Here is a 25267-nt window from a genome sequence, read left to right as displayed (position 1 = left end):
TGAGGTCGCTGTTCGCGCTGTATTTTTACATGCATGTGCATAGCGCGGGAGGATATATGCCGACGATTGACCGCATACGGGACGAATAACGACGAGAGCATTGACCAAGGCTAGTATTAACGGTGATTTCAAAAGAGCAAACCCCTAAACTCGCCTGCAAATGGGGGGATTCCCTGGTGGATTTACTGAACCTGGAGTGTGGTTTTCCCACTCAACTGCACAATATAACACGGAACTCGGGGTTTGCAATTCAAACAACCATGCCGACGCGTGATTGGCCCGTGCTATGGAGGTTCAAAAGTGGACATCTGCTTTTCTGCTAACAGAATAGCAGGAAAGCAGATGGAACGTTTTGTTCATATGCATTTTTCTATTTTTCTGCTTTTTTGCTACCAGAAAAGCAGATTGAACATATTGCTTCAACGCATTTTTCTACTTTGCGGCTTTTCTGCTACCAGAAAAGCAGATTGAACATTTTGTCACGGTGGTTCAAAAGTGGACATCTGCTTTTCTGTTATCAAAATAGTAGAAAAGCAGATCTGACGTTTTTGTAAAATGCATTTTTCTACTTTTCTGCTTTTCTGCTATCAGAAAAGCAGATCGAACGTTTTTGGACAAATCATCTGTTCTGCTTTTCAGCTTCCGAGAAAGCAGATCCAACATTTCTGTCACAGCAGTCTAAAAGTGGCTAACAGCGCTGCCCCAAGCTGCATATACCCGCCAAAAAATGGACTTTTCCGATTAACTCTGCCCTCAGTCGTGACGTAAACATCTGAGTGACGAATCCGGTCCCACTGCATGCTCTTAATAAAAGCCAAGTATCAGCTGCGTCCATGCAATAGGCTTTGAAGTGCCGTTATTACGCGCATGCGCTGCGCTGTTAGGCTTTGACACCGTGACCTATTGCATACATCCGTCTGGCTAGCTTACTTCGCGGGCCAGCAAAGGGCGATAAACTTTCCAGATTTAGGCTGATTTTCTCTAATCGCAGGTGGGGCTATGTGGGAATTTTGGTTTATCTGAAACTTGGGGCGGGAGCGCTGGCAACGATCTGGTGTTAAATTTCCTTTTCTGTTATTTAAATTAAAATATTTTCTTAAAGAGTTTTGACTTCTGAACAAAAAAAGAATAACTTAAAGGACGATTAGAACCTTGCAACTGATAGGTAGATTTCCCGGTTAATGAAGAAACGGAGTGATGCGGGATTCGGACCTGCAACCTTCAAAATACCTTATCATTTGTGTCAATTATTAAGGCTTTGTTAAAGAGTCCTTTTGCCTACAACTTAGCGTTTTGTCCAATTTTGCCCATGTTTGGACAAGCACGTTTTTAAGGGGCAGTGTTTTTGCAGCTTTCAATCAAAATTGTGCAATGGTTTTTCCGACAAAAACACTTTTCGTATTAAACCCAGAGATATCCACTAATTTCTTTCCAGTCCTTTGGGGCCCGACAATAATTCAGTTCTTGCAGGGCGTACGTGTACCTTTGTGCGTATTATAAGCCGCGCGAAAACAATCAAGAGTAAAACCCTTTGGCTTTTCACAGGGTTTCAGATGCCCAGTAATAACAAACGGTTTGGGGGTTGGGGGTTGGGTGGGTATCCCGAAAGAAAAAAATGAATTTCTTACTTGTTAGCATTTGATAAGTTGTGAGCAAGATCACATTGAACACTAGGAGGCAACCTCTCATGAAAATTATTTTTGCCCCCCCCCCCCAGAAAAGAAATCGAACTTTTTAACGAATATTTTAACATTATTTTAGTTCTGAAAATCTGCATTAAAACATCCATGGCACTCCCCCCCCCCCAACAGAACTTGGCTACGACACTGCATACACAGAAGGCAAGATCCCCTAGTGAAGCCCAAACCCCAAATTTGACGCTTATTGAACTATACAGACGAATATAAAAAGGGCACAAGCGTCAAAGCAGTGGCACTGACAAGTTGGCGGCACCTCAGGGTGCAGACCAGTAAATCGGTCCAAAATTGCCTACGCCGGCCAAATCATGATTTGCATGCCCTCAAAATCTTCAGTATTTGAGCATGCTGTGGGCCATGAACTTGAGGGTTTGTGGAAAATATGGGTGGAAGCCGTGCATAGGACTGGCGCTCTATTTTGCAATGGAGTGTAGGCATCGTTTTTCAAAATGGCGATGGGCTTCAGGACTATTTTCAGGGGTGATCATCTTCAAATGAAAATTTCTCCTAAAAGTCATCAGTTGACCCCCAAAAATTGAAAAGAAAATGAAAGATGATGAAATAAGCTTTAATTTGATGGGTGTCTCGAACACCTTGGAGAGTTGTGAGTATTTTTCCCGAATTTCTGAAGAGGGAGCATTTACCATTGGGGTCTATGGAGGTTTATTTACTGGTCTGCTACCCTCAAAACCTTTTGTGTCCACACGCCGTGGATTGGATGGCCGGATCCGCCACTTAGTCTGGTTCCCAGACCAAAAGATTCCGACTATTCCTGATGAATCTTGGGTCCGGTAGCCTCCGGTAATACAATGTATTACAATTTACGTCACGTGACTAAAACGGGAGGATTCCTCCTTTTTCTGAAAATTTCCGAAGTTTGTCGTTTCGTCGACAATCGGATAGCGTCTGAGTATTTCCGAGTATATAATATAGGTTTAATTAATTGCTAATTGCTTATTAATTTTATTATGCCCCGCGGCGAAGCCGAAGGGGCATACTGTTTCCGCCTTGTCCTTCCGGACAAATCTTGTCAGCGCGATAACTTGAGAAATACTTAACATATGAACTTCAAATTTGGTTTGTGGATTGTCCTTGGTAATCCTAAGAAGCCTTTTGCATTTGGGGCCGAAAGGTCAAGGGTCAAGGTCACAGTGGCTGAAACAATAGAAATTTTGTCAGCGCGATAACTTGAGAAATACTTAACATATGAACTTCAAATTTGGTTTGTGGATTGTCCTTGGTAATCCTTAGAAGCCTTTTGCATTTGGGGCCGAAAGGTCAAGGGTCAAGGTCACAGTGGCTGAAACAATAGAAATTTTGTCAGCGCGATAACTTGAGAAATACTTTACATATGAACTTCAAATTTGGTTTGTGGATTGTCCTTGGCAATTCTAAGAAGCCTTTTACATTACGGGCCAAAAGGTCAAGGGTCAAGGTCACAGTGACTAAAACAAAAGAAATTTTGTCAGCGCGATAACTTGAGAAATACTTTACATATGAACTTCAAATTTGGTTTGTGTATTGTTCTTGGTAATCCTAAGAAGCCTATTGCATTTGGGGCCGAAAGGTCAAGGGTCAAGGTCACAGTGGCTGAAACAATAGAAATTTTGTCAGCGCGATAACTTGAGATATACTTTACATATGAACTTCAAATTTGGTTTGTGGATTGTCCTTGGCAATCCTAAGAAGCCTTTTGCATTTGGGGCCAAAAGGTCAAGGGTCAAGGTCACAGTGGCAAAAACAAAAGAAATTTTGTCAGCGCGATAACTTGAGATATACTTCACATATGAACTTCAAATTTGGTTTGTGGATTGTCCTTGGCAATCCTAAGGAGCCTATCGCATTGGGGGTCGAAAGGTCAAGGGTCAAGGTCACAGTGGCTAAAACAATAGAAATCTTGTATTTATTCTGAGATCATAGGGATTAGGGATTAATTCATATAAAACCTACAGAAGACACTAATGCTGTCAATGAACGTTCCATTTGACCAAGGTACATGTAATTTGATGTTAGAGTGGTGTTATGTCATGGAAACAGTCACGGTTGCGGGGCATTTGTGTTTGTAAACACACCTGACTTGTTTTTAATGAGTTGATAATTAATATTCATTGTTTTCATGTAGAAAACTTGAAATTCAACGACGATTTTGTGCATCAAATATACTCGGACGGGGCGAACTTTTTGCTGCGTCATGTACAATTCTGAATTTGACGACCGTTACCGAGATTTTCCAAAACTCGGTCTTCATTTGGCTCCGCCTGCTAACAGTGCTATTTGGTTCCGTAATTTTGAAGATTCCAGATCAACATTACTCAATGTTATCTTACAAAAACATCAAACTGTATTATCATAACTGTATGATATTACGAAGCAAGTGATTTATTTAAAGATTTGATCAGAACATTAAAAGCTACAAGTGATAAAGCGAAATCGGAAACGAAGCCACGCTTTAAAAAAGGGCCATTAATGTCGTCATGTTTATTTTTAGCCACGGAGGCTGCCTGACCTACAATTTAAGATGTGAGCGTCGGGAATAATTGTCTGGTCTGGGAACCAGACTAATCCGCCACTCGGATGTTTACGTGACGATGGAGGGCGGTGTTACTTGGAACAGTCCACTTTTTGGCGGGTATATAAAGCTTGCGGCAGCGCGACCACTGTTAGACCACTGTCAGAGAAACATTCGATCTGCTTACTCGGAAGTAGAAAAGCAGAAAAGTGGATTTGTCAAAACGTTCATTCTGCTTTTCTGATAGCAAAAAAAGTAGAAAAATGCATTTTATAAAAACGTCTGATCTGCTCTTCTGCTATTTTGATAGCAGAAAAGCAGATGTCCACTTTTGAACCATCATGACAGCAGATGTCCTCTTTTGAACCGCCAGTGAAGGGCAAAAAGTAAAACTTGCTTTTCTGGTAGCAGAAAAGCCGAAAAGTAGAAAATGCGTTTTAGCAAAACGTTCAATCTGGGTTTTTTTGCTGGTAGCAGAAAAGCAGAAAAGTAGAAAAATGCATTTGAACAAAACATTCCATCTGCTTTTCTGCTATTTTGTTAGCAGAAAAGCAGATGTCCACTTTTAAACCTCCATACCGTGCCCCGCGTGTATACATTTCACAGGGTCGGGGCCATACGCGTAGTGCAGTGCCGCGACTGCATGCTATATGGATTTGTGCACCGTCATGGTGCCGTTTGTTTACATTAAGTGTAAGTATTTAATAGCTACGTACGTGGCTCCAACAGGGTTTGCTCTCAAAAGTCTTCCACATTGGTATTCTCCTTTATTTAGTCTTTTCAATGGTTATTTACTTGATTCGGAATGAACTTCCCGGGATGACGAAAAATACCATGAAAGGTGACCATTATTTTCGTTCCGATTGAGACATTTATAAACGTCGCAATCAAAGGTAATTTTCCCGGAGGTGTTTTCTCATCAAGTGTCTTGCCGAAAAGTTTACAATCATATCTGATAAAAAAAATGTATAGTCCTTTTTCTGTCGATTCATTGTTACATCTCTAATATCAAAAACTTACTTATAATACTAGAGGTTCGCGTTTGTTGTTACAAACGCAGAGTGGTCGGGTAGACAACCTTTTCATTAGACATTGTCCAATTAAGTTATGAATATGTTTATGTCAGAAAAAAAAGGACCAAGAACTTCAACATTTCCAGTACCAATTATTTTGTACAAAAAGAATGCGTCTTTTAAGGTGTGATAAATTTTAGTGAACAGTTGGGTACACATACAAGTTATTTCCGGTTTGATGGCGTCATCAGTCAAACAGGGAAGGGAGGACACTTGTTTATCATTAAGTAAAAATAACGCATGAAAATATGGAAATTAAGTGTATGTTATAATAACAGCTAACTTCCAGTTTGATGATGTCACAGTATTTGGAATCAAAAGGTCAATAATAAGTGTAACAGATGTCATTTTTGGGGGCAAAAAACAAAGTCATGAGACAGGGATCAAATGATGGATTTAAATTAAAAATGATAATAATGGTTATTGTTGAATTCTTCCTACAGTAACTTCTGGTCTGATGACGTCATGATTATGAAACCTTGCAAATTCATTTGTGGTTGCTCACGGGATATATAGGGGCAATATATCATAAACATTTTATTGAGGGATTTTACATTTTAAAAGATTAAACTGTTTTCTATGTGCCGCTGGAGGGCGCCCTTTCGTGGATGACGTCAAAATAATGTTTTTGTGATTGGCATTCCTCACTTGACACTTCCATAATGTATTTGTCTGTAGTAAAATGCTTCCGTTTTAGAGTTAGATTCAGTTTCTATTGCACTTCCGGTAACACCGGAAGTAAAGGTCGAGCAGTTTTGTGCCTGGGAATAAGAAATGTTGCTCAAGGCACCCTCACGAAAAAAACGAACACGATACTCTATTTAGTTCAAGAGAAATAGGTCAAAGTATTTTGTCAAATCGTGCAATCAAATCGCTTGTAATTTGATACCTGATGATGTCATGATGATGTAGCAGCAGTTATAACATCTTCGTAACATGGTACAAGTTCACACAAGGTTTTATGATCATACCGTAAACCGTTTGGAAGAAATTGTGCTTTGTTTTGATTTCAGGCTAATGTCTTCATTTTGAATTCACCTAACTTTGACCTTCCGGTAGACCCGGAAGTAAAGGTCAAGTGAGTTCACGTACGCGACAAATTTTTTTTTATCAATTTATGGTCTATCTGTTTACAAGATTGAAGCATAATTGATCATTTTGTTGAAGAGTTATAGATGAAAGAAGATTGTCATTTGACACCCGATGACGTCATTATGACGTCAGTGTAACATGCACCACTCCGAGTGAGGGTCAATATATGTTTAAAGTTACAAGTTCATATCATAAACCGTTTAGGAGAAAACCCGCGGAAACGTGCTATGCAGAAAAAAAAAAAAAAGAAAGAAAGAAAGAAAGATTAATTGCAACAAATCCAAAGAGTGGTCGAGTTGTGCCCGACCACTCAATAAAAGGTGATTAAAAAGACGTCCTCCGTTGAGCTGTTTTTATGCAAAACGAGACTGGATACATTCAGTCCCAAGAGGGCGTTTTATACGAGCTAAAGCACGGACATGTGCACAAACCTAATGTCGCCCTGAAAACAGCGTAGTCTGGTTCCCAGACCAAAAGATTCCGACTATTCCTGATCAATCTTAGGCCTCAAGTAATACAATGTATTACAATTTACGTCACGTGACTAAAATGGGAGGAATTCCTCCTTTTTCCGAAAATTTCCGAAGTTTGCCGAAGTTGTTTCGTCGACAATCGGATAGCGCCAGAGCATTATCCGGTATATAATATAAGTTTAATTAACTGCTAATTGCTTATTAATTTTATTTTAAATGAGTTGATAGTTAATATTCATTGTTTTCATTTAAAAACTTGAAATTCAACGACGATTTTGTGCATTAAATATACTCGGATCGTACGGGCGAACTTTTTGCTGCGTCATGTACAATTTTGAATTTGACGACCGTTACCGAGATTTTCCAAAACTCGGTCTTCATTCGGCTTCGCCTGCTAACAGTGCTATTTGGTTCCGTAATTTTGAAGGTTCCAGATCAACATTACTCAATGTTATCTTACAAAAACATCAAACTGTATTATCATAACTGTATGATATTACGAAGCAAGTGATTTATTTAAAGATTTGATCAGAACATTAAAAGCTACAAGTGATAAAGCGAAATCGGAAACGAAGCCACGCTTTGAAAAAGGGCCATTAATGTCGTCATGTTTATTTTTAGCCACGGAGGCTGCCTGACCTACAATTTAAGACCTGAGCGGCGGGAATAATTGTCAGGTCTGGGAACCAGACTAAAAGCAGCGGTGGCGAGGAAGGAACATTTCTGACCAGACGTAAAGCCAATCTTGGGTTCATGTTAATATGGAGAACAATGCATAGGCCTAGATATGCATGTAATGGACCAATGTCGTTTGGGGAAAAAAAGGTTCGCGGGCCGAACACCACTGGTTGTCGGGATGGGCTATTGCACGGGCTTCCGGTCCGTTCAGCGCTCGCTCAGCCCACGGGGCCTGAAGCGCTGTCGGCCGGGTGCATTATGAGCGATACGGAGCCGATCGCCCGGGGGGATCCCGGGCCGACGGCCCCCGTGCCATCTCGCTCAGAGGGACTACTCTCATCATCGGATTTTTTCCGTTGTTCAGGGGTCCCGGTGTCTCAGGTGTCTTCCGATTTTTCCTCAGACACACCTCGGGGCCGTTCTTCTAAGAAGAAGAATAAGAAGAAGAAGGCTGCACGTCGATCACGCCGTTCTTCTTCGGGTTCTGACGACTCCTCTGACCGGTCCCGCCGGGGCAAACGTTACCGGGGGGAGGACGCGGTTTCTAGAGCAGATTTCCTGCAGGCTTTCCAGTCGATTTCTGATACGCTATCAGCTATGTCGGGCGGGCCCTATTGGGGGGCCCCCTGCAGCAGTGGACTACGGCCCACAACCATCGGTCGTTGGGCCCGCATCGCAGTCTTCAGTCACCGGTCACGCTTGGGTGGCCTGGGAACAGAGGGACATACCGCACACAATTAGTCGTGCTCCAGCGTCCCCGCCTGCGGTGAGAGCTTCACAGTCGTCGTTCGTTGGCCACGGTTGGGTGGCCCAGGCACAACAGGATATACCACACGTGGTTGACCGTACACCGGAGGCCCGGCCTGCAGCGAGTGTCTCGCATGCATCGGCCGTGAGCCACGGTTGGGTGGATCAGAGGCCACGGGATCTACCGCGTACGCTGGGATCCCCGCCTGTATTGAGCATTTATCCATCCATGCCGTTTGACTCTGAGGAAGTTGTCCAGCCGCTAGCGCATGGCTCGGTACAACTCGCCCCTCCAGACGACGTTCGTTCACCGGAGTCAACTCGGCCCTCACAATCGGCTGAGTCATCCGATGACGACGAGGAACCAGACCGATTACAATGGCTGTCTATCTCTGAAACGGAGCTCCGTTTAGTACAGAGGGATATGATAAGAGTACTTAATCTACCCTCCGCTGATGAGCCCCCTCCGCCCGATCATAAATCTTTCAAGCGAAGGACGGGCTCCACATCTAGCAGCGATAACATATTCCCCATACTTCCTTTAGATCAAGTATGCGTGGAACATATCGACAACATCATGTCAACGGATAAATGGCGTCCGTTTCTCAGACGGGAACGAGATTATTTTCGTTTCCCGTCTGAAGATTTTGCGAAGTTTTTCACTCCGCCTACTCTCCCCGATGCAGCAAAAGATAAACTTGCGGCCGATGAGAGTGGTTCGTCTTCCAAGCGACCCTTTGTGGACAAATCGCGTTGTAAACTTGAGGACGTTTTGAAGAAGATAGACACAGCTTCACGTTTCGGTTTGCGATCAACGCCTTTCTTACTTCTTCTTACGGAATATTTGGCCGTGGGCTATGAAGAGGACTCGCCGATTCCAGCGGATATGCTGACTGCGGCCCTTCATTGCCTTGACCATGGTCTGCGTTCAGTGCTGGATCAATTCGCACGTGTGTCGGCCCTATCAACGTCCACCCGCCGGGGTAACGTGCTCGATGCACTTTTCCTCCCGTTGCAGGGTGCTCGCAAAAGACTTGAAGATCTCCCCTTGACGGGCACGGATCTATTTGACGGTAAATTCGAAGATCAGATGCGAGATGAGGCCAAACGTCTGAAGGCTACGGAGAAAATCAACTTCAAGAAGCCTCCAGCACCGGCGTCCAAACAACAGCGGGGTAAGGGCAAAACATTTGTCATTCCCCGCCGCAAACCTCTGAAATCTGGTCGCGGTGGTTTTCGTGGCCGCACGGACAATACTTCCGGTGCGCGCGCCACGCAGGCCCGCACGTTCTCTGGACAACAACGGCCCCAATCCGGTCGTGGTTTCCGGGCACTGGCCCCCCGCTATCCCGGGGGCTGGCGCAAGTTACTTAGTAGACTCGTGGCGGCCTCCCGCCATCGGACCCGTGGGAGGCCGTCTCCAAGACTTTGCGGGGTCCTGGGGTTCAGTTACGTCCGACCGGTGGGTGCTCGACACGATCGAGTGCGGCTACGCACTCGAGTTCTCCAGCACCCCCCCCCCCCGTCAGACATGATCGTTCGACCGACGGTAGTTCCGTCCGATCCTACCAAACGTCTTTCCCTCAAAGGGGAGATCAATTCCCTCCTCGGGAAACGGACAATTCGCCCGCTCCCTCCGGGGGAGACGCGGTCGGGCTTCATGTCGACCTTCTTCCTGGTACCCAAGAAGGAGGCAGGCATGTGGCGCCCGATTTTAAATCTAAAACCCCTCAACAAATTTATTCGGCCAAGACGTTTTCGCATGGATACGCTCAACATCATACTCCAATCGATTCATACACCTGCGTGGGGGGCCAGTCTAGATCTGAAAGATGCATATCTACACGTTCTTGTCAGACCAGACCACTGGAAGTTTCTTCGTTTTCAGTACGAGAACGTCCAGTACGAGTTCATGGTTCTTCCGTTTGGTCTAGCCACCTCACCCCGAGTCTTCACGCGTGTGGTGAAGACAATCGGGGCCGCATTAGAAAACAAGGTGTGATGATCTTCATGTATCTGGACGATTGGATCATTATTGCTCAATCTCAGACGGCCGCGTCGGCGGCACTCAATCTGACTTGGCGTCTAGCGGCGGATCTCGGGTTTATTATCAACGCCGAGAAATCCCATCCATATCCATCCCAATTCCCAATCTTTCTGGGAGCGTCTCTCGATCTCCAGAAGGGATTGGTTCGGCCTACGGAGGAACGAGTTGTAAATCTCCAACAGTGTGTTTCTCTGTTTCTCCCGACAACCATGGCCCCAGCACAAGCCTGGCTAAGGTTGCTCGGTCTCATGGCCAGTATGGTAGATGTGGTGAACTTTTGCAGACTAAGGATGCGTCCCATCCAATTACATCTGCTGTCCTTCTATCGGCCCAGTCGTCACCACATACGTCATCTGGTGCCGACCACACCTTGGCTGATACTGCACCTCCATTGGTGGCTCGACAATGCCAATCTCACGGAGGGGCGCGCGTTTCACAATCCCAAGCCGTCAGTGACCATCACGACAGATGCGTCACTTTTTGGCTGGGGGGCCACCCTCCACCCACGCCAAGTAGCGGGTCGGTGGGGGCCCAAAGATTGCTCAAAGCACATAAACGTGCTGGAGATGTTGGCAGTCATCAATGCTCTCCAACGTTTTCAAGCATCAGTGACGAACCAGGTAGTCAACATTCGATGCGACAATGCCACAGTAGTGGCCTACATCAATCGACAAGGAGGCACGCGATCCGCCCAACTATGCCCGCTCACGTGGAATCTCTTCCATTGGAGTAACACTCTTGGCAAGTCATCTTCCGGGCGAGGAGAACGTCACAGCCGACGCTCTCTCCAGGGGGTGGATCGTTCCGACGGAATGGACACTGCGTCCGCAGGTTGTCCAGTCACTTTTTCTTCTGATCGATCGGCCTCATGTCGACCTGTTTGCCTCTCGAAACAACCACCAGTTACCGGTATATTGCGCAAGACACAACGACCCTTGCGCATGGCAGACAGATGCACTGGCGATACGGTGGAACAGACTACTTGCGTACGCCTTTCCCCCGTTCTCCCTCATACCTCGAGTACTGACCAAAGTGGAACAGGAGGACTGCAAGATCCTCCTCATAGCTCCCTTTTGGCCACGCCAGCCTTGGTTCCCGAGACTCATCAAGCTCTTGGTTCACCGCCCGGTGATTCTTCCGAAGAGGGCAGACATACTGTTCCAGCCCAGCTCGGGTTTTCTTCACCCGGCCCCGGAGGATCTCCACCTGACGTGCTGGGTATTATCACGCAATCCTTCCGCACGGCGGGCCTTTCTGAACGAGCTGCGGCCATTGCAGCCTGCAGCCGGCAGGAATCTACCAGGAAAATTTATAGCAGTAGATTACACCATTTTTACAAATGGTGTAGAGCCAGGTCTCTGTGTCCCTCCGATACTTCTATAGGAGAGATTGCAGACTTCCTAGTAGGCCTCTTTGACAGTGATCTTGCTACAGCCACAGTTAAAAATTATCGTTCGGCTATAGCGGCTATTCATGGAGGCTTCTCTGACGGTTCCTCGGTGTCAGATAATCAGAATCTTAGCCAACTTATCAAGGGGATGTTTGTGTCACGCCCCCCGACACGTAGGCTATTACCATCGTGGGATCTCTTTGCCGTTTTATCAACCTTATCGAGACCCCCGTTTGAACCAATGGGCAGCTCAACCTTGTTGCAGCTGTCGGTTAAAGTGTCATTTCTATTAGCAGTGGCTACGTCTAGACGACGTAGCGAGCTGCATTCGCTTACGGTGGATACAGGTCATATCCGGTGGGAACCAGGGGGTGTACGCCTGGTTCCTAAAACAGGTTTTCTGACCAAAAATCAGTCGGAATCATTTTCACCTCCTGACATTTTTGTGCCGGACATCAAATCCTTTTCGTCCGTCTCTCGTGACAAACTTTGGTGTCCGGTCAGGGCCCTGAAGTGGTACGTTGATAGAACTAAAATGCTCCGAAGCGGCCACTCACAGCTGTTTATAACAACGACTCCACCATACCGACCGGCCTCGCGTGATACAATTTCCCGCTGGTTGGTTACGGCCATCAAATCAGCAATAGACTCACCAACAACAGATTCCGTTGGGTCAGTCCATGCACATGAGGTCAGGGCAACTTCTACTTCCTGGGCCTTTTTTAAGGGTGTTTCTGTTAAAGATATCACACAGGCAGCGTGTTGGAAAACCCCCAACACCTTCACAGAGTGCTATTTGAAGGATGTCCTCCAGACGGAAGGCAGAGCCGGGAGAGTGGTGCTGAAGGCGGCGAGCCGAGCATCATCGGGTCCACAGGATCCTCTCCTACCCGGGACTTCCCTAGAATAGGTGAGTCTCCTCATCCTGACTATTTACATTAATACATTACACTGTATTGAATATAAATGTATAGCTAAACACTCTTGTAGCAAGGTCATTGGTCTTGGACAAGTTACCTTTTTTGTATCAGTTTACCTTGTGCATGGGCTTGGTTTGAAGTGTTTTAGAACTTGCTTTAAGAAGTTTCGTGTACTAACAGTACTTTTCTTTGCAGGATTCAACTGTATTATATCATAATACTTTACATTATGAGGCGTCCCCCCTTACAAGGGCTGACGTCTCGGTTAACATGTGAGGGTAATTAATATCCTTTACATGTAGATTTATTGGTTTTTTCCCCTGTCCGCCTTTGGACGGAACAGTGGGAGCCATCTGGGGTTACATTTCCATGTTTCGTGCCCCTGTGAGTAAGCAATAGCATCTCGCATAGTGACCCACCTCCTTGACGGTGCTAGTCTATGCATAAGTAGTATTGCTCTACAGGTAAGTAGAGTGAAGTAGACTCCCCCCCCCCCCCCCCACAGAAGTGTGGTTGGTGTCTACGAACGAATACTTACCTGTAGAGCATCCCTCCCCCCTACCCCACTCTTCTCGATGCCTGGGTACTTTGTTGTATTCCGACTTAGCGCTCGAGAAAAGAGGACGCTCACGAGGCACGCATGCCGCGGGGTATTATGGGTAGGGCGCCAGAGGGCGCTATTGTATATAACTCTTAGCGAAAATACCTGCCGGTAGGGGGAATATGCAGTAGTATTGCTCTACAGGTAAGTATTCGTTCGTAGACCCCAACCACACTTCTGTGGGGGGGGGGGGGGGAATTTACTGGACTGCCTCCGTAAACATAGGCCACACATCCACATGTACAAAAAACGTGTCGACTTTGCCAAATTTTGATTTTCGCATTTAGGCTTAGTTTGTAGTTTATTTTTGCTTTAGAAGCATACTCACCCTCTTTATAGGCTAATCAGAAAGTGCTGCCTTTTTCAGATGTATAGTTTTTGTGAAATTTCCAGATTCATTTTTACACGTTTGCGTATCAAAATTTCAACATGAAATTTCACAAAAATTAGACATCTGAAAAAGGCAGCACTTTCTGACTAGCCTATAAAGAGGGTGAGTATGCTTCTAAAGCAAAAACATCCTACAAACTAAGCCTAAATGTGAAATCAAAATTTGGCAAAGTCGACACGTTTTTGTACATGTGGACGGAGGCAGTACAGTAAATAGGCCACATTTATGGGGCTAGCCTGCGTCTTGCAAGGGAAAGTAGCATCTTACAAAATAAATCCACTTACTACATGTAAAACACGGCGGCCGTATACCCTGTTTCGTGAGTAATGGAACCTTCACCCAACCTTGATATTTCAGCCCTAAATAATAAACTACTAACGCAGGGACATAAGTTATAACCTATGGTCATTTGTGATCAGGTGAGATTATAAAATTGTCATGCCTGTTATTAAGCTCAATAAAAAATAGAGTCACCCCAGGGACGTTGCTAGGTAGAACAATTAGAATTGGGGGTCACAAAGGGGTCACTCCGGCGGGGGGACAAAACATTGTGAAGGTTTGGTTGACCACTGAAAATACATGTAGGCCTAGGCCTATCTAGCTAAATTTCTGACCGTACAATATTAGTTATCTTGCGAGCGGGAGTGGAACACGTGCGTCTGTGTTCCACATGCCACGAGGCCGAAGGCCGAGTGATATGTGGGACACAGACGCACTACATTTCCCGTGTTCCACGAGCGCGAGCGTGATAACGAATTTATCTTCAAGCAAACTTGACGCACAGTCAAGTTGGAACACGCATGCTGTGTAACCTACGCGCAACTTTTGAATTCACAGTGAATTGTGCAGCACTAATCGGGTCACGTAGGCTTGGAATAGCGCAATACGCGCGTACGTGGAGTTGGGTATGGACCGTGGTCGTGCGGTATGGTTATATGTAGCAACTTGTTGCCATGGATCGACCAATCAGGATCGAGGTATCAAGTTTGCTTGAAGATAAATAGGTGTGTACGATTTAATCACAACCGTTTACGCATAGGTAATGCATAAAATATTATGCATTACCTATGCGTAAACGGTTGTGATATTAGAAGGCGAACCTACTGTGTACACATTTTCTTAATAAAGCGCACGTAATGTAAAATAGAAATAACGATCTTCCAAGTTCAAATGTGTCTCAGACAAACGTCCTTGTTGTTTATACTTGCCAACCTGTCGGACGTACATGACGCTACAAAAATGTACAGCCTTTATATCATCCTTTAAATGGTAGTGCGGACCCATACATTTTGTCCGATATCATATTATCGCCTTTTTCTGTGTCGCCTTAACGAAGTTTTGGTAGACAATCAACCAGTCCTAAATTCTGTACAACCGTATAACCGTACCCGTAAAAAAAGTTTTGGAAAAAAAGTATAACTTCTACATGCTTTCATGGCTTTTGACAATCTGAAGTATAAAATAAAGCTTTAGAACATGTTTATTCCCCTTTTAAAAGGCACAAAGACAAATGAATATGGAAATACAATGGACATACTGTATATAAAAATGACCAGATCCTACAAAATAAACCTTAAGTACTTTTTTAACTTATGGGGTTTCAAATTATTTTGTTTGTTATAAGGATGTTGGGAGTTGCATTTATTTGCACAAGTGCGGTCATTTTGATGACGTCACTTGAACATGGAGCCCTACAAGGATTCTGGGTATTTTTTATCTGTGACTTAGTCGGGGTCCATACTTTACAAAAATACCAACATTAGCTTGTAGTTTATTTGCTTGTTGGCACTTCCGTCATTTTAAAGAACTTTTTGGCCATAATTCGCTCGCCTATAAGGAAACACTGTCTTCAAACAGTCTAGTTGCATTTGACGGAGCCAAAATGTGACCACGTCACGACAGCTAAAATGGTAACTGAATGGCCTATATTTTGATTTCGTAATGTACATCTTGGGTTAAAAATTCATTGTTCCGTGTTATGTAGCAAGTGGATTGCACCCAGAAGGTTATAAAAGGTTCCGAATTTCTCACATCCCAGAAAGCTTCCATTGATTTTGGTTAAACCTAAGGTTCGCATTCATAAGAAAACGGCAACTATGAATTAATTCATAAGAAAAGCCAACTAAGAAGATTCATTTCACCTCTCTCTCAGTGTCAATTCAAATAGACTCCCTCCCTGATGGAATAATTGATCATTGTCACGGTGGACGCGACATACATATGGACATGCAAAGGATTGGTTTAGTTCTTGCAAATCTCACTCCGACCGCTTATCAAATCCAGGCACAGAGGTGACTGTTTATATTTCCTTGAATGACCATGTTGATGACGTAACTCAATGAGAGTGTAGAAAGTTGTGTCACAGGACCCACCATCATATTCACCCGACACTCATGAGGTTCTTGAAGGGGTGATATATTATACAAATAACGAATGTTTGTGAGTGCGATGGTAAGAATAATTTCATGAGGTGACAGATTGAATGTTCTATTCCACAAGGCGAAGCCAAGTGGAATAGAACATTCAATCTGTCACCGAATGAAATTATTCTTTCCATCGCACGAACGTAAAACATTCGTTATTTGTTTTATACAACACCTGAATAAATTCTCGTCATTTGATTGGTAAATTATAAAATACAATTTATTTTGATTTTAAAGATGTTGAACTACCCCTTCACGAAAATGTTTGAACCCAACGCTGTAGCCTGCTGGCTCTTTGGAACAATACGCGCTACGCTGAACGCGCACACCAGCATGCATTTTGCACGCAAATACCGCGTCATGGAACAAGCGCAAAGTGAAACGGTATAACGCATGGGTATAACGCATGGTCGCACCGTGCATTATACCGAATAATAATATGTCACTTGATCTACAATTCACCAATCAGATGATGGGGATTTATTCAGGTGTTGTATAATATCTAATAATTTATAACCTATGTGTCATACAACAGCAGTTGAAATCTCTCGTAATAACTTTGTTGACGTCTTGGAAACTCAACTGTTGATGTCTCGCAATGATTATGCTCTACAATTCTCTCGTACTTCCATACTTGAACTACAAGGGACCATTAGAAACGTAGCCTTGACCAAGGCTATCAGCTTGTTCCCATACGAGCTTGTTCGCGCTACCGCATACAGCACGCTCCGCGACACACTGATTGTACTATACCGTTAGCCTCAATGACTCTTGCGGGTGCTTTGTGTGCATGTACGTACGCCCCACACACACTTCCGCAAACAGCTGTACACTAAGTCGAGGCGGAGGATAGCCCTGACGCAACCGTGGCGAATTCCTTATGTGTTTCTTTATGTTTTGACCAAAATCGGCCGAGAATTTCTGATGCGCATATATTACACGATATCCAATCAAAGCCCGTAAACTTTGACCCGCGACATACATATTCATGAAGCCCGCAAATTACTTTATACACCACGAATGTTCACTCAAAAATAAATGTCCAGGTTTTCAATCACATTTTAAACTATTTCTCCAGTTTTATTACAAACAATGAAATATGCTGCTATATGAATGAACAGTTGTTCAAAATGATGATACATTTCCAATGTATTGCGAATTGGACAGTTCAAGACAGTCCGCCGACGTTTATTGTCAACAGCGTAAAATTCATATGTTGTACACACAAGATATTAAGTCGTACTTATATACAACCAAGTCGTATGCGACATATATCGTACCCTGTCAACTCGACATAAAAGATCGTATGCACGACATAAATGTTGTACCGGCACCTGTCGACATTATGTCATATGTTTGATATGTCATACCCTGTTGATATATTAGTCGTACTCTGTCGACATAAATATGTCGTACCCTGATGATATATTAGTCGTACATACGACATATAACTTATAAGTCGTTCATACAAGTTAAAATCAGTCTTACGGAATAAGTTAGCTGATAGCCATGTTATTCATCCGGCCGTAACGTGGTAAACGTATCTTCGCTAGCGCTATGCATGCAGTCATATGTCTATGCATGTAGTGCATAACAGCGACCTCACGCGTCCACTATTTTTATGCAAATCAGTTGGACGCAATCTAGCGCCTTGGTTCAATCGTCCATGTCAGGTTTTGGGGGTGGTGCTCATTATGTTAATAGCCTTAGCTGACCTTAAATGTCGTTTTCTTATTGGTCGAGCTGTTTTTTTTGTTTTTTTTACAACGAAATAAGAAATCCTTGCCAAGCAAATAAATGTCATATCATTATTTACTGACATATACATGGAACATTGTCAAGGCTGATATGTATCATTTGGTAAATATTTATTTATTTCATGTGCATTTTTTTTTCTTTTTTCGAGGGTGGCTTGTTTACTTCCTTTTTTTTTTTTGGCGTTTTAACTTGAAGACTGAGACAAGTTTGTAAATAAGGCCACATGAAATATGTAAGCTACACACACTGCTAATAGTTTCTTGTTCTTTTGGATTTTTTTTTTTTGCAAGCGAAAAGCAATAGTGCTGGAGAGTGTGATACTAACGTTTAAGTAAGGTTATGACAATTAGATAGATTGACTTTACATCTCGCGGGGGGTGGGGGGATCTGATCTACTATAGCTACTTAATGTTAAAACTTGGTATACACTGGAATACCGTGCAAGCCTTTTGTTACACAACTCCAGTATTTTGGTCCTTGTTTATTCAAGCAATAAAAAGTATGTAGGCCTACCTGAAAATAAGTATCGATAAGGGCATTATGGTTACTTATGTTAAGTTCAATAAAATTGACTGCATTTTCCCAATGAAAATGTTGCAGAGGTGGCCATAATATTACTTTTCTAAATTAGTGCATATAATTAGTATTTAATAATAAATAATTTAATATTAAATAATATTTATCAAATTTGAGTTAAATAATAAGTCACAATAAGCCAACCTTAAATACTGAATATGTAAATTTTCTATTGTTTAAAGAAACAAGTTGTGGCACAGTCCCAGCATACTGGAATGAAAATAAAATTAAAAAGTCAAACGTTCAAATAAAATACAATACATCATAACAATTAGCAAGACTGGCAGTATTGTTTTTATTGGATTTACAGATGAGTTCAGCTGTATATGCCAACCTAACCAACCTTACCTTCCTCCAATATTAGACAAATTACAATAAAATGCATTTGTTTACATTAGTATAATAAAGAGAATGACATTTAACTTTCATTTCCACTATAAAAATAGAATAAAATAGGCAATTTATTGTACAGTGTCATCCACCAAAAAGCAGCATAAATGAATGTTAGTACATGTTTAAGAAACTGATGAGCAGTCCATTTTGGGCAAACTACCTTAATAAAGGCAAGAAAAATATCATTTATGAAGTTATATTAAAGAAATAATCCTTTTACAGTCCTTGTTCTCTCAAATTTTAGTTATTAGTAAATCCAAAATAATTAATTGTAATATTGATAAGATCAACTAACAGCGAGACCAGCAGTATTGTCACTTCAACTCAATCTACTCTTGATTGCTGTAGGGTCTCTGATTCTTGAACATCTTCAGGGTAGCTCCAAACTGTAGCTTGTTGCTCAGCTACAAGAAGGTGTAAATAAAAGAAAATAATGTAAGTATTTTCCATGGAATGCAAGCCAACATGCAGCGGCGGCGATTTCCAAAAGGTTACCCCCAATTTTTTTTTCAGCCTGTAAAATAATTACAAAAGGTTAACCCACTCTTATTTCTTTCCATGAATTATTTTCATAAAGGTTACCCACAATTTTTGTGGCCCATTTATCACGCAGTTTTTTCACTGGTCAGGTGACCTGAATTCATAATAAATTTTGCTCGGTCCATAAATGTAATAACTCCGAGGGTGAACGTGCATTTTCAATTTCTGGAGGGATACAAAGTTCAGTATGCTGGGACTGTTCCATGTCTTGTTTGATAGTTGGGTGATGGCATTCATCAGAAAATCTAGGGAATGAGCTCCTTGAGAATTTTTTGTAGAGTTTCGGATGATCTAGGTGCCTTCTGATGCAATCTAGAACTAACAACATGCAAAGAAATGACCCTCATTATTAGGGGGGGGGGGCATTGCCATAGGGGTCCCCTCAAACAAAAATATTGGGGGAGGGAATCGCTGCCCATGCCCATGCCAACATGGGGACCCGGGCTCGTGAAAACGTACCTAGTTTCACTTGCGGTTTGATTCCAGAGTGAATAACATAGGGTCCAATCTTGAGGAATATACTCATGTTTACCTCCAAGCGGAATTAGATTTCAATGTCTTTAATGTATACTTGAGAGTTTTTAAAAAGTTTTGGAAGTTTGGCTTTACAATTAAATGAAAACTGACACAAAAATGTAAACATACCAGGAACAAATCCTTCAGACTCATCATCTCAGGTGCAGTTATGTTGCTCTTGACATCCTGTTCAATAAAAACAACAAACTAGATTTGCTAGAGTAAATGTTTTGCACATTTCAAGAATTTTGTTCAGGTGTCTTTGGCTGTTTCACAGTCTATTTTTAGATTTCATGCTTCTTTTGCAGTACATCATAAATTACAAATGTGTAGTATGATATCATTGTAGTGTGAAGCTTGACTGCACAACACTTCGGCTAACAAGTGTTTGTTTTTCTTTCTGGTTAGAACGCTGACATGCAGGTCAGACATGCAGGTATGAAAATGGTGGTTTAAATGTGGAATACATATTTGTATAACTTGTGGCTAATAAAATTCACAAGCATGACAACAAGTGATTGCAACTACAGCAATGAAATACATGTATCATTTTTGCATTATATATACATTTGTTCTTTTTTGGGTTTTTTTTTATTTACACTGACCCAACAAAGTAACATTACAGCTCAACCAGAAATAAACTTTAATTTACTTTTGGCAATTAGGCCTCGAGTTGCCAATTGAAGACCAGCTTCCCAGGACTTTTCCTTCTTCATAGACTGCTGGAGTTATCTTTGGCATTTTTTGGGAGTTCCTCTCTTGCTTACCGTAGATGATAATTTTTGCAGGAATTCATCAGTTCTGTTTTATTGAAGCTGGTTCCTGACCTGAAAGTAATTAAATCCACAGACTAGTTGAAGCTTTTGGTAAATGTATGGGTGCAAACGTAAGTGCCAAGGGTTGGCTTAGCCCTAGCTCCCTTCTGGTTCCAAGATACTTGGCACTTGAATGAGGCCTAGTTTAGCCAGAGTATAGGGCATGACTAATTGATTATAAACCTAGACTGGTGTTACTACTCAGGGAGTAGGGTAGGCTGCGTTAATTCTACATGTGTGAATATTTAGCACATGTACTTGTGCTATTTCGTCTAAAACAACAAAAGAAACACCAGTATAATTCATAAAGAGAATATATACAGCATTTGCTACACAGATAAAACAATGAGGAAATCATAGTCTAGCTTTGGCTTTGCATGTTTACTTTAGCCTAGGGCTAGGGCCACTCCCAACTGGCCCTAGACTGGGGCTAGTACTAGAAGAACAAACTCGCATTCATTAGAGGAAGCCATTTGTCAACATGAGCTTACACATTGTTATTTTATTGCTCATTATTGTTAACCCAAATTGTCCACGACGCGTCTACGAGGCTTATCAAAGTCTTTTCATTTTTCACGATAAAGGATGCAACTTGAAACAACACAAACTTTCGCTGCCTATGTTACTTTGTTAGCTCTAAAAACGGGTGAAGTGAAGGCTTAAAAAGTGCATAAATCTCCATCATTGTTTTAAGAGCAGTTTTTCCACATGACAATGACTAATAGGCTGTGCCATTTCTTGTCTATTTTTCTACTTTGTCTATTCATGCTGACCATTAATTTGCATGGAAAAGAGAGTAAGCTTTACAATTAGCTAGTGTTATGTGCCTGTGGTTTTTCAATGTTGTGCTATTTATGTATAAGCTTTGTGAATATCACCTTATTTACCAGATACATACAGTACATGTACCTATATGTCTCCCCCCCCATTAAAAAAAAAAAATACAATACAAAACAAAGCAGAACACCAACACGCAACACCAAAACAAAATTCTGCTCCCATACAGAAAGGTAATTTGGTTAGAATTTGACTCTTTGAAACACACACATTGCATGATCCAATCAAGTTGGCAAAAATAGGCCTACATCACTCAATCTGCTTCCAATACATGACGTACATGTAATGGAATCCACCACTGATGAAGTACTGGTGGACTTAGTACACATGGCTATATGACAACAGCAGTACAGGATACTAGGCAATATTCAAGCGGATTCCCCTAGCACTGCTTCAGGCCGTCAGGCCCAAGTCCATCATACTCCATCAACATTTAGTCAAACCAAGTCTGCAGGACCAAGTCCCCCAATATCCACTGAAATGGAAGGATGGATTTTGATGAAGTTGGGGAGTTTAGGGTTAACATTTTTTACTGCATGACAAAATTAGCATAATATTAAAGAGGCAGTAAGTCCTGAAATCCCCGAAAATTTCATGTTTTGGATTGTTTACTTACACTAATTACAAGGTCAAGTTGAAAGGACACTAACCTAATGGCTTACTGTTCCCAAGAAAAGATGGAAAAAAACTTGGTTGCTACATCAGACACGACTGAGTACGCATACGTTTTTCCTGTCATTTTCATCCAATGTACGACACAATTGTGTATGTCACATAAATTACACGTGGAACCATTGCACAAATGTGGCTTCTTATACATCCGCAAAAGGCAAACACTTTATGGCTGGAATGACAACTAGCCCTGAACAGTCTGATTTTGGGGGTCACAAAATTGGACCCCAAAATTCATTATCGCACAGAATAACACAAAAAAGGCCCAGTTTTTTAAGGATTGTTTTGAAGTTTTGGACCCTCAAGCCATATCTCACTAGCGCAATGTGCTAAATTCATAATTCCTTTCGTATTAGGTTTGTTCAGCAATCGGTATATGCACATAATTTGGAATAATTTGTGACGTCATGATGACGTCATCAAAAAGACGAATTTGTAAAGCACATATACATTAAGCAGGGATATGCTTTCTCCATTTTTTCCCCCTCAAATCCGTGTTTTTTTTTGGCTTCAAATGTCAACCAACGTGAATCATGTGAATCCGTTGAGAAAATAGGGGGGGTAGAATGTGCTAATTAATTATTCATGAGTTTTGCTTGCCGAAATATCCGACGGACATACTTCGTTGATCGATATGCATGTATCTTACGCACGCACATATTGAATACCAAATGTGAGAACGAAGTTGAAGACCATGCGTTGCCGTTAGTCATGTTAGTGCGATCATGTGATTTTTCGCTCGGGTCCGAAGTTGTGATTATTTAGGTGTAGTTCCTGTGTCGGTATTCGAGATGCATGTGTTGCGCTGGTCAGGTGTACAGACTATTATTACTCAGCGTGCACAATGGCATACAGTACAGTACAGTCGTGTGGATTATGCACGTTGTTTTACGTGCGTCGGCTCAGAGTGTTTGTGTACGTATGCTTCCAACATGGCTGCGCCCAACAAGTCGATCCTGTTGCAATGAGATTTATCAGTGCAAGAGCTTGATAAAGAAGTGAAAAATAAGTTCCGGTGGGAATGGTTTCGGGACTCTGTTATTATTGACGGGCATCAGCATGAATTTCAAGAGTGTTTCAATAAAATAGCAACCACTGGCAAGGTTTTTGGCAATGCCTTTTTGCAAATGACATTATAAACTATGCATCGAGTGGAAAAAAATCGCTCGTTTCCCATGTGAAACACCCAAAGCACATCAAAGCATGGCAAATACAGCGAAGTAACATGAAAATGCATGGTTCTCAACTTTGAGTTCTGAAGAAACTTTATAAGAACAAGAGCACATTTTAACAAATGAAGCAAACTTCTTCTCAAAATTAAAACAAATTCTGCTCCAAAATTTCAGAGGAAAGTGCCCAGTAATTGCCTCAGATTGCACCACAGAGCATCTAAAATCAAAATGTTTTCTTATTCCCGGCACAAAATCGGTGTTACCAGAAGTGCAATAAAAATTGAATCTAACTCAAAAACAGAAGCATTTTACTACATGTATATACTAATAAATTAAGTGGAACTGCTTAGTGAGGAATGCCAGATACAAAAAAAACCCAGCATGATGATGTCATCATCTGAAAGAGCGCCCTCTAATAGAACTTGTTTTTTTTTAATTTGAAAATCATCTGTCCATATTTTACTAAATCGCCCCTTGAAATTTTTTGATTAACCACAGATAACTTTGCAAGGTTTCAAAATCATGATGTCATCAGACTGGAAGTCACTTAAGGGAAAATTTGAAAAAGATAATTTGTTTATTTAATTCTATCATTTGATCCCTGTTTTATAACTATTCATAGCCAAAATTATGATATCTGTTACCATGTTGATGTTTGGATCCCTAGAGCTGTGTTGTCATCAAACCGGAAGTTAGCTGTCATTGATACATACACTCATATTTTCCATATTTTCATACGTTATTTAACTTCATAATGAACATGTATCCTCTCCGAACTAAATCAGTATTCAATACCCCCTTTTTTTTGGGCTGATACTGAAATTCATCATACCTAATGGATGCATTTTTTTTTGTAAACAAAATAATTGGTTGCACTGGAAAGGTTAAATTTTGTGATCCTCTGTTTTGACATTAAAATATTCATAATTTAACCGTGCATTTTTTTTAATGAAATAATTGTCTGCCCGACCACTCTGCATTTGTAACTCAACAAACACGAACCTCTAGTTATGAACCTTTACGTCCCGACTTCTATTCTTTTTTGTTTCTATTGAAGCCTTCAACTATGTAGCATATTATTTAGGGTACAGAGATTTCCTTGTGGAGTTGTATTGTTGTTCTTTGTTCATTGTACCCCCATAACCCACCGCTGTTTTCAGGGCGACATTAGGTTTGTGTGCATGTCCATGCTTTAGTTCGTATGAAATGCCCTCTTATGACTGAATTTCTCCAGTCTTGTTTTGCGTAAAAACAGCTCACCGGAGGACGTCTTTTCAATCGCTTTTTTATATTACAAATAAATTTTTGATATTCGAGATATTACAATAAATCGACAGAAAAAGGACAATTATTTTTTATCAGATAGACTGTGATTTTTTCGGCAAGACATTTGATTAGAAAACTCCTTCGAAAAATTACCTTTGATTTTTATCGATGTTCATAAATGTCTCAATTGGAAGGAAAATAGCATTCAGGTTTCGTGTGATTTTTCGTCATCTGGGTAAGTTCATTCCGAATCAAGTAAATTACCATTGGAAAGACTAATTAAAGGAGAATATTACTGTTGAAGACTGAAGATGGAGCCACGTACGTAGCTATTTAATACATACACTGAATGTAAACAAACGGCGCCATTTGTGCATAAATCCAATAGCAGGCACTAGCGTACATCCCCGTCGCTGGAAATGTATACACGCGGGGCACCGGCCAATCACGCGTTGGCGTGGTAGGCCTACTTGTTTGAATCGCAAACCCCGCTTACTGTGCTGTTGAATCGCGAAAAACCACAGTCAGTGTTCAGTAAACCCACCAGGGAATCCCCTCATTTGCAGGCGAGTTTGGGGGTTTTCTCTTTTGAAATCACCATTAATACAAAAAATAAAGTCTCATTGATGTTTTCGTGGCAGTCTTAATTCAAACTTATTTACTTGATTACAGAAAAAAAGC

The 25267-nt window shown here is 41.9% G+C and overlaps 1 protein-coding gene and 1 long non-coding RNA gene across 2 annotated transcripts in view; one reads left to right on the top strand and one right to left on the bottom strand.

Annotated features, from left to right (window-relative positions):
- LOC119728701 overlaps window positions 1-25267 on the top strand; it is a 55436-nt gene that overhangs the window by 6383 nt on the left and 23786 nt on the right. The window contains exon 2 of the mRNA XM_038201034.1: window positions 12450-12616. Coding sequence (XP_038056962.1) covers window positions 12450-12616 — 167 coding nt within the window. The remainder of the gene's footprint in view (window positions 1-12449; window positions 12617-25267) is intronic.
- On the bottom strand, window positions 18869-22214 carry LOC119728702. The gene is made up of 4 exons (XR_005271127.1): window positions 22127-22214; window positions 20477-20651; window positions 19954-20010; window positions 18869-19172 (listed from the first exon to the last, which is right to left on the bottom strand). It is a non-coding gene; the product is annotated as an uncharacterized LOC119728702 (long non-coding RNA).

The sequence above is a fragment of the Patiria miniata genome, unplaced genomic scaffold, assembly GCF_015706575.1.
Source record: "Patiria miniata isolate m_02_andy unplaced genomic scaffold, ASM1570657v1 HiC_scaffold_20, whole genome shotgun sequence".
Taxonomy (NCBI): Eukaryota; Metazoa; Echinodermata; class Asteroidea; order Valvatida; family Asterinidae; genus Patiria; species Patiria miniata.
Note: the sequence above shows the minus strand (reverse complement) of the source record. Positions and strands in the feature narration are given on the sequence as shown.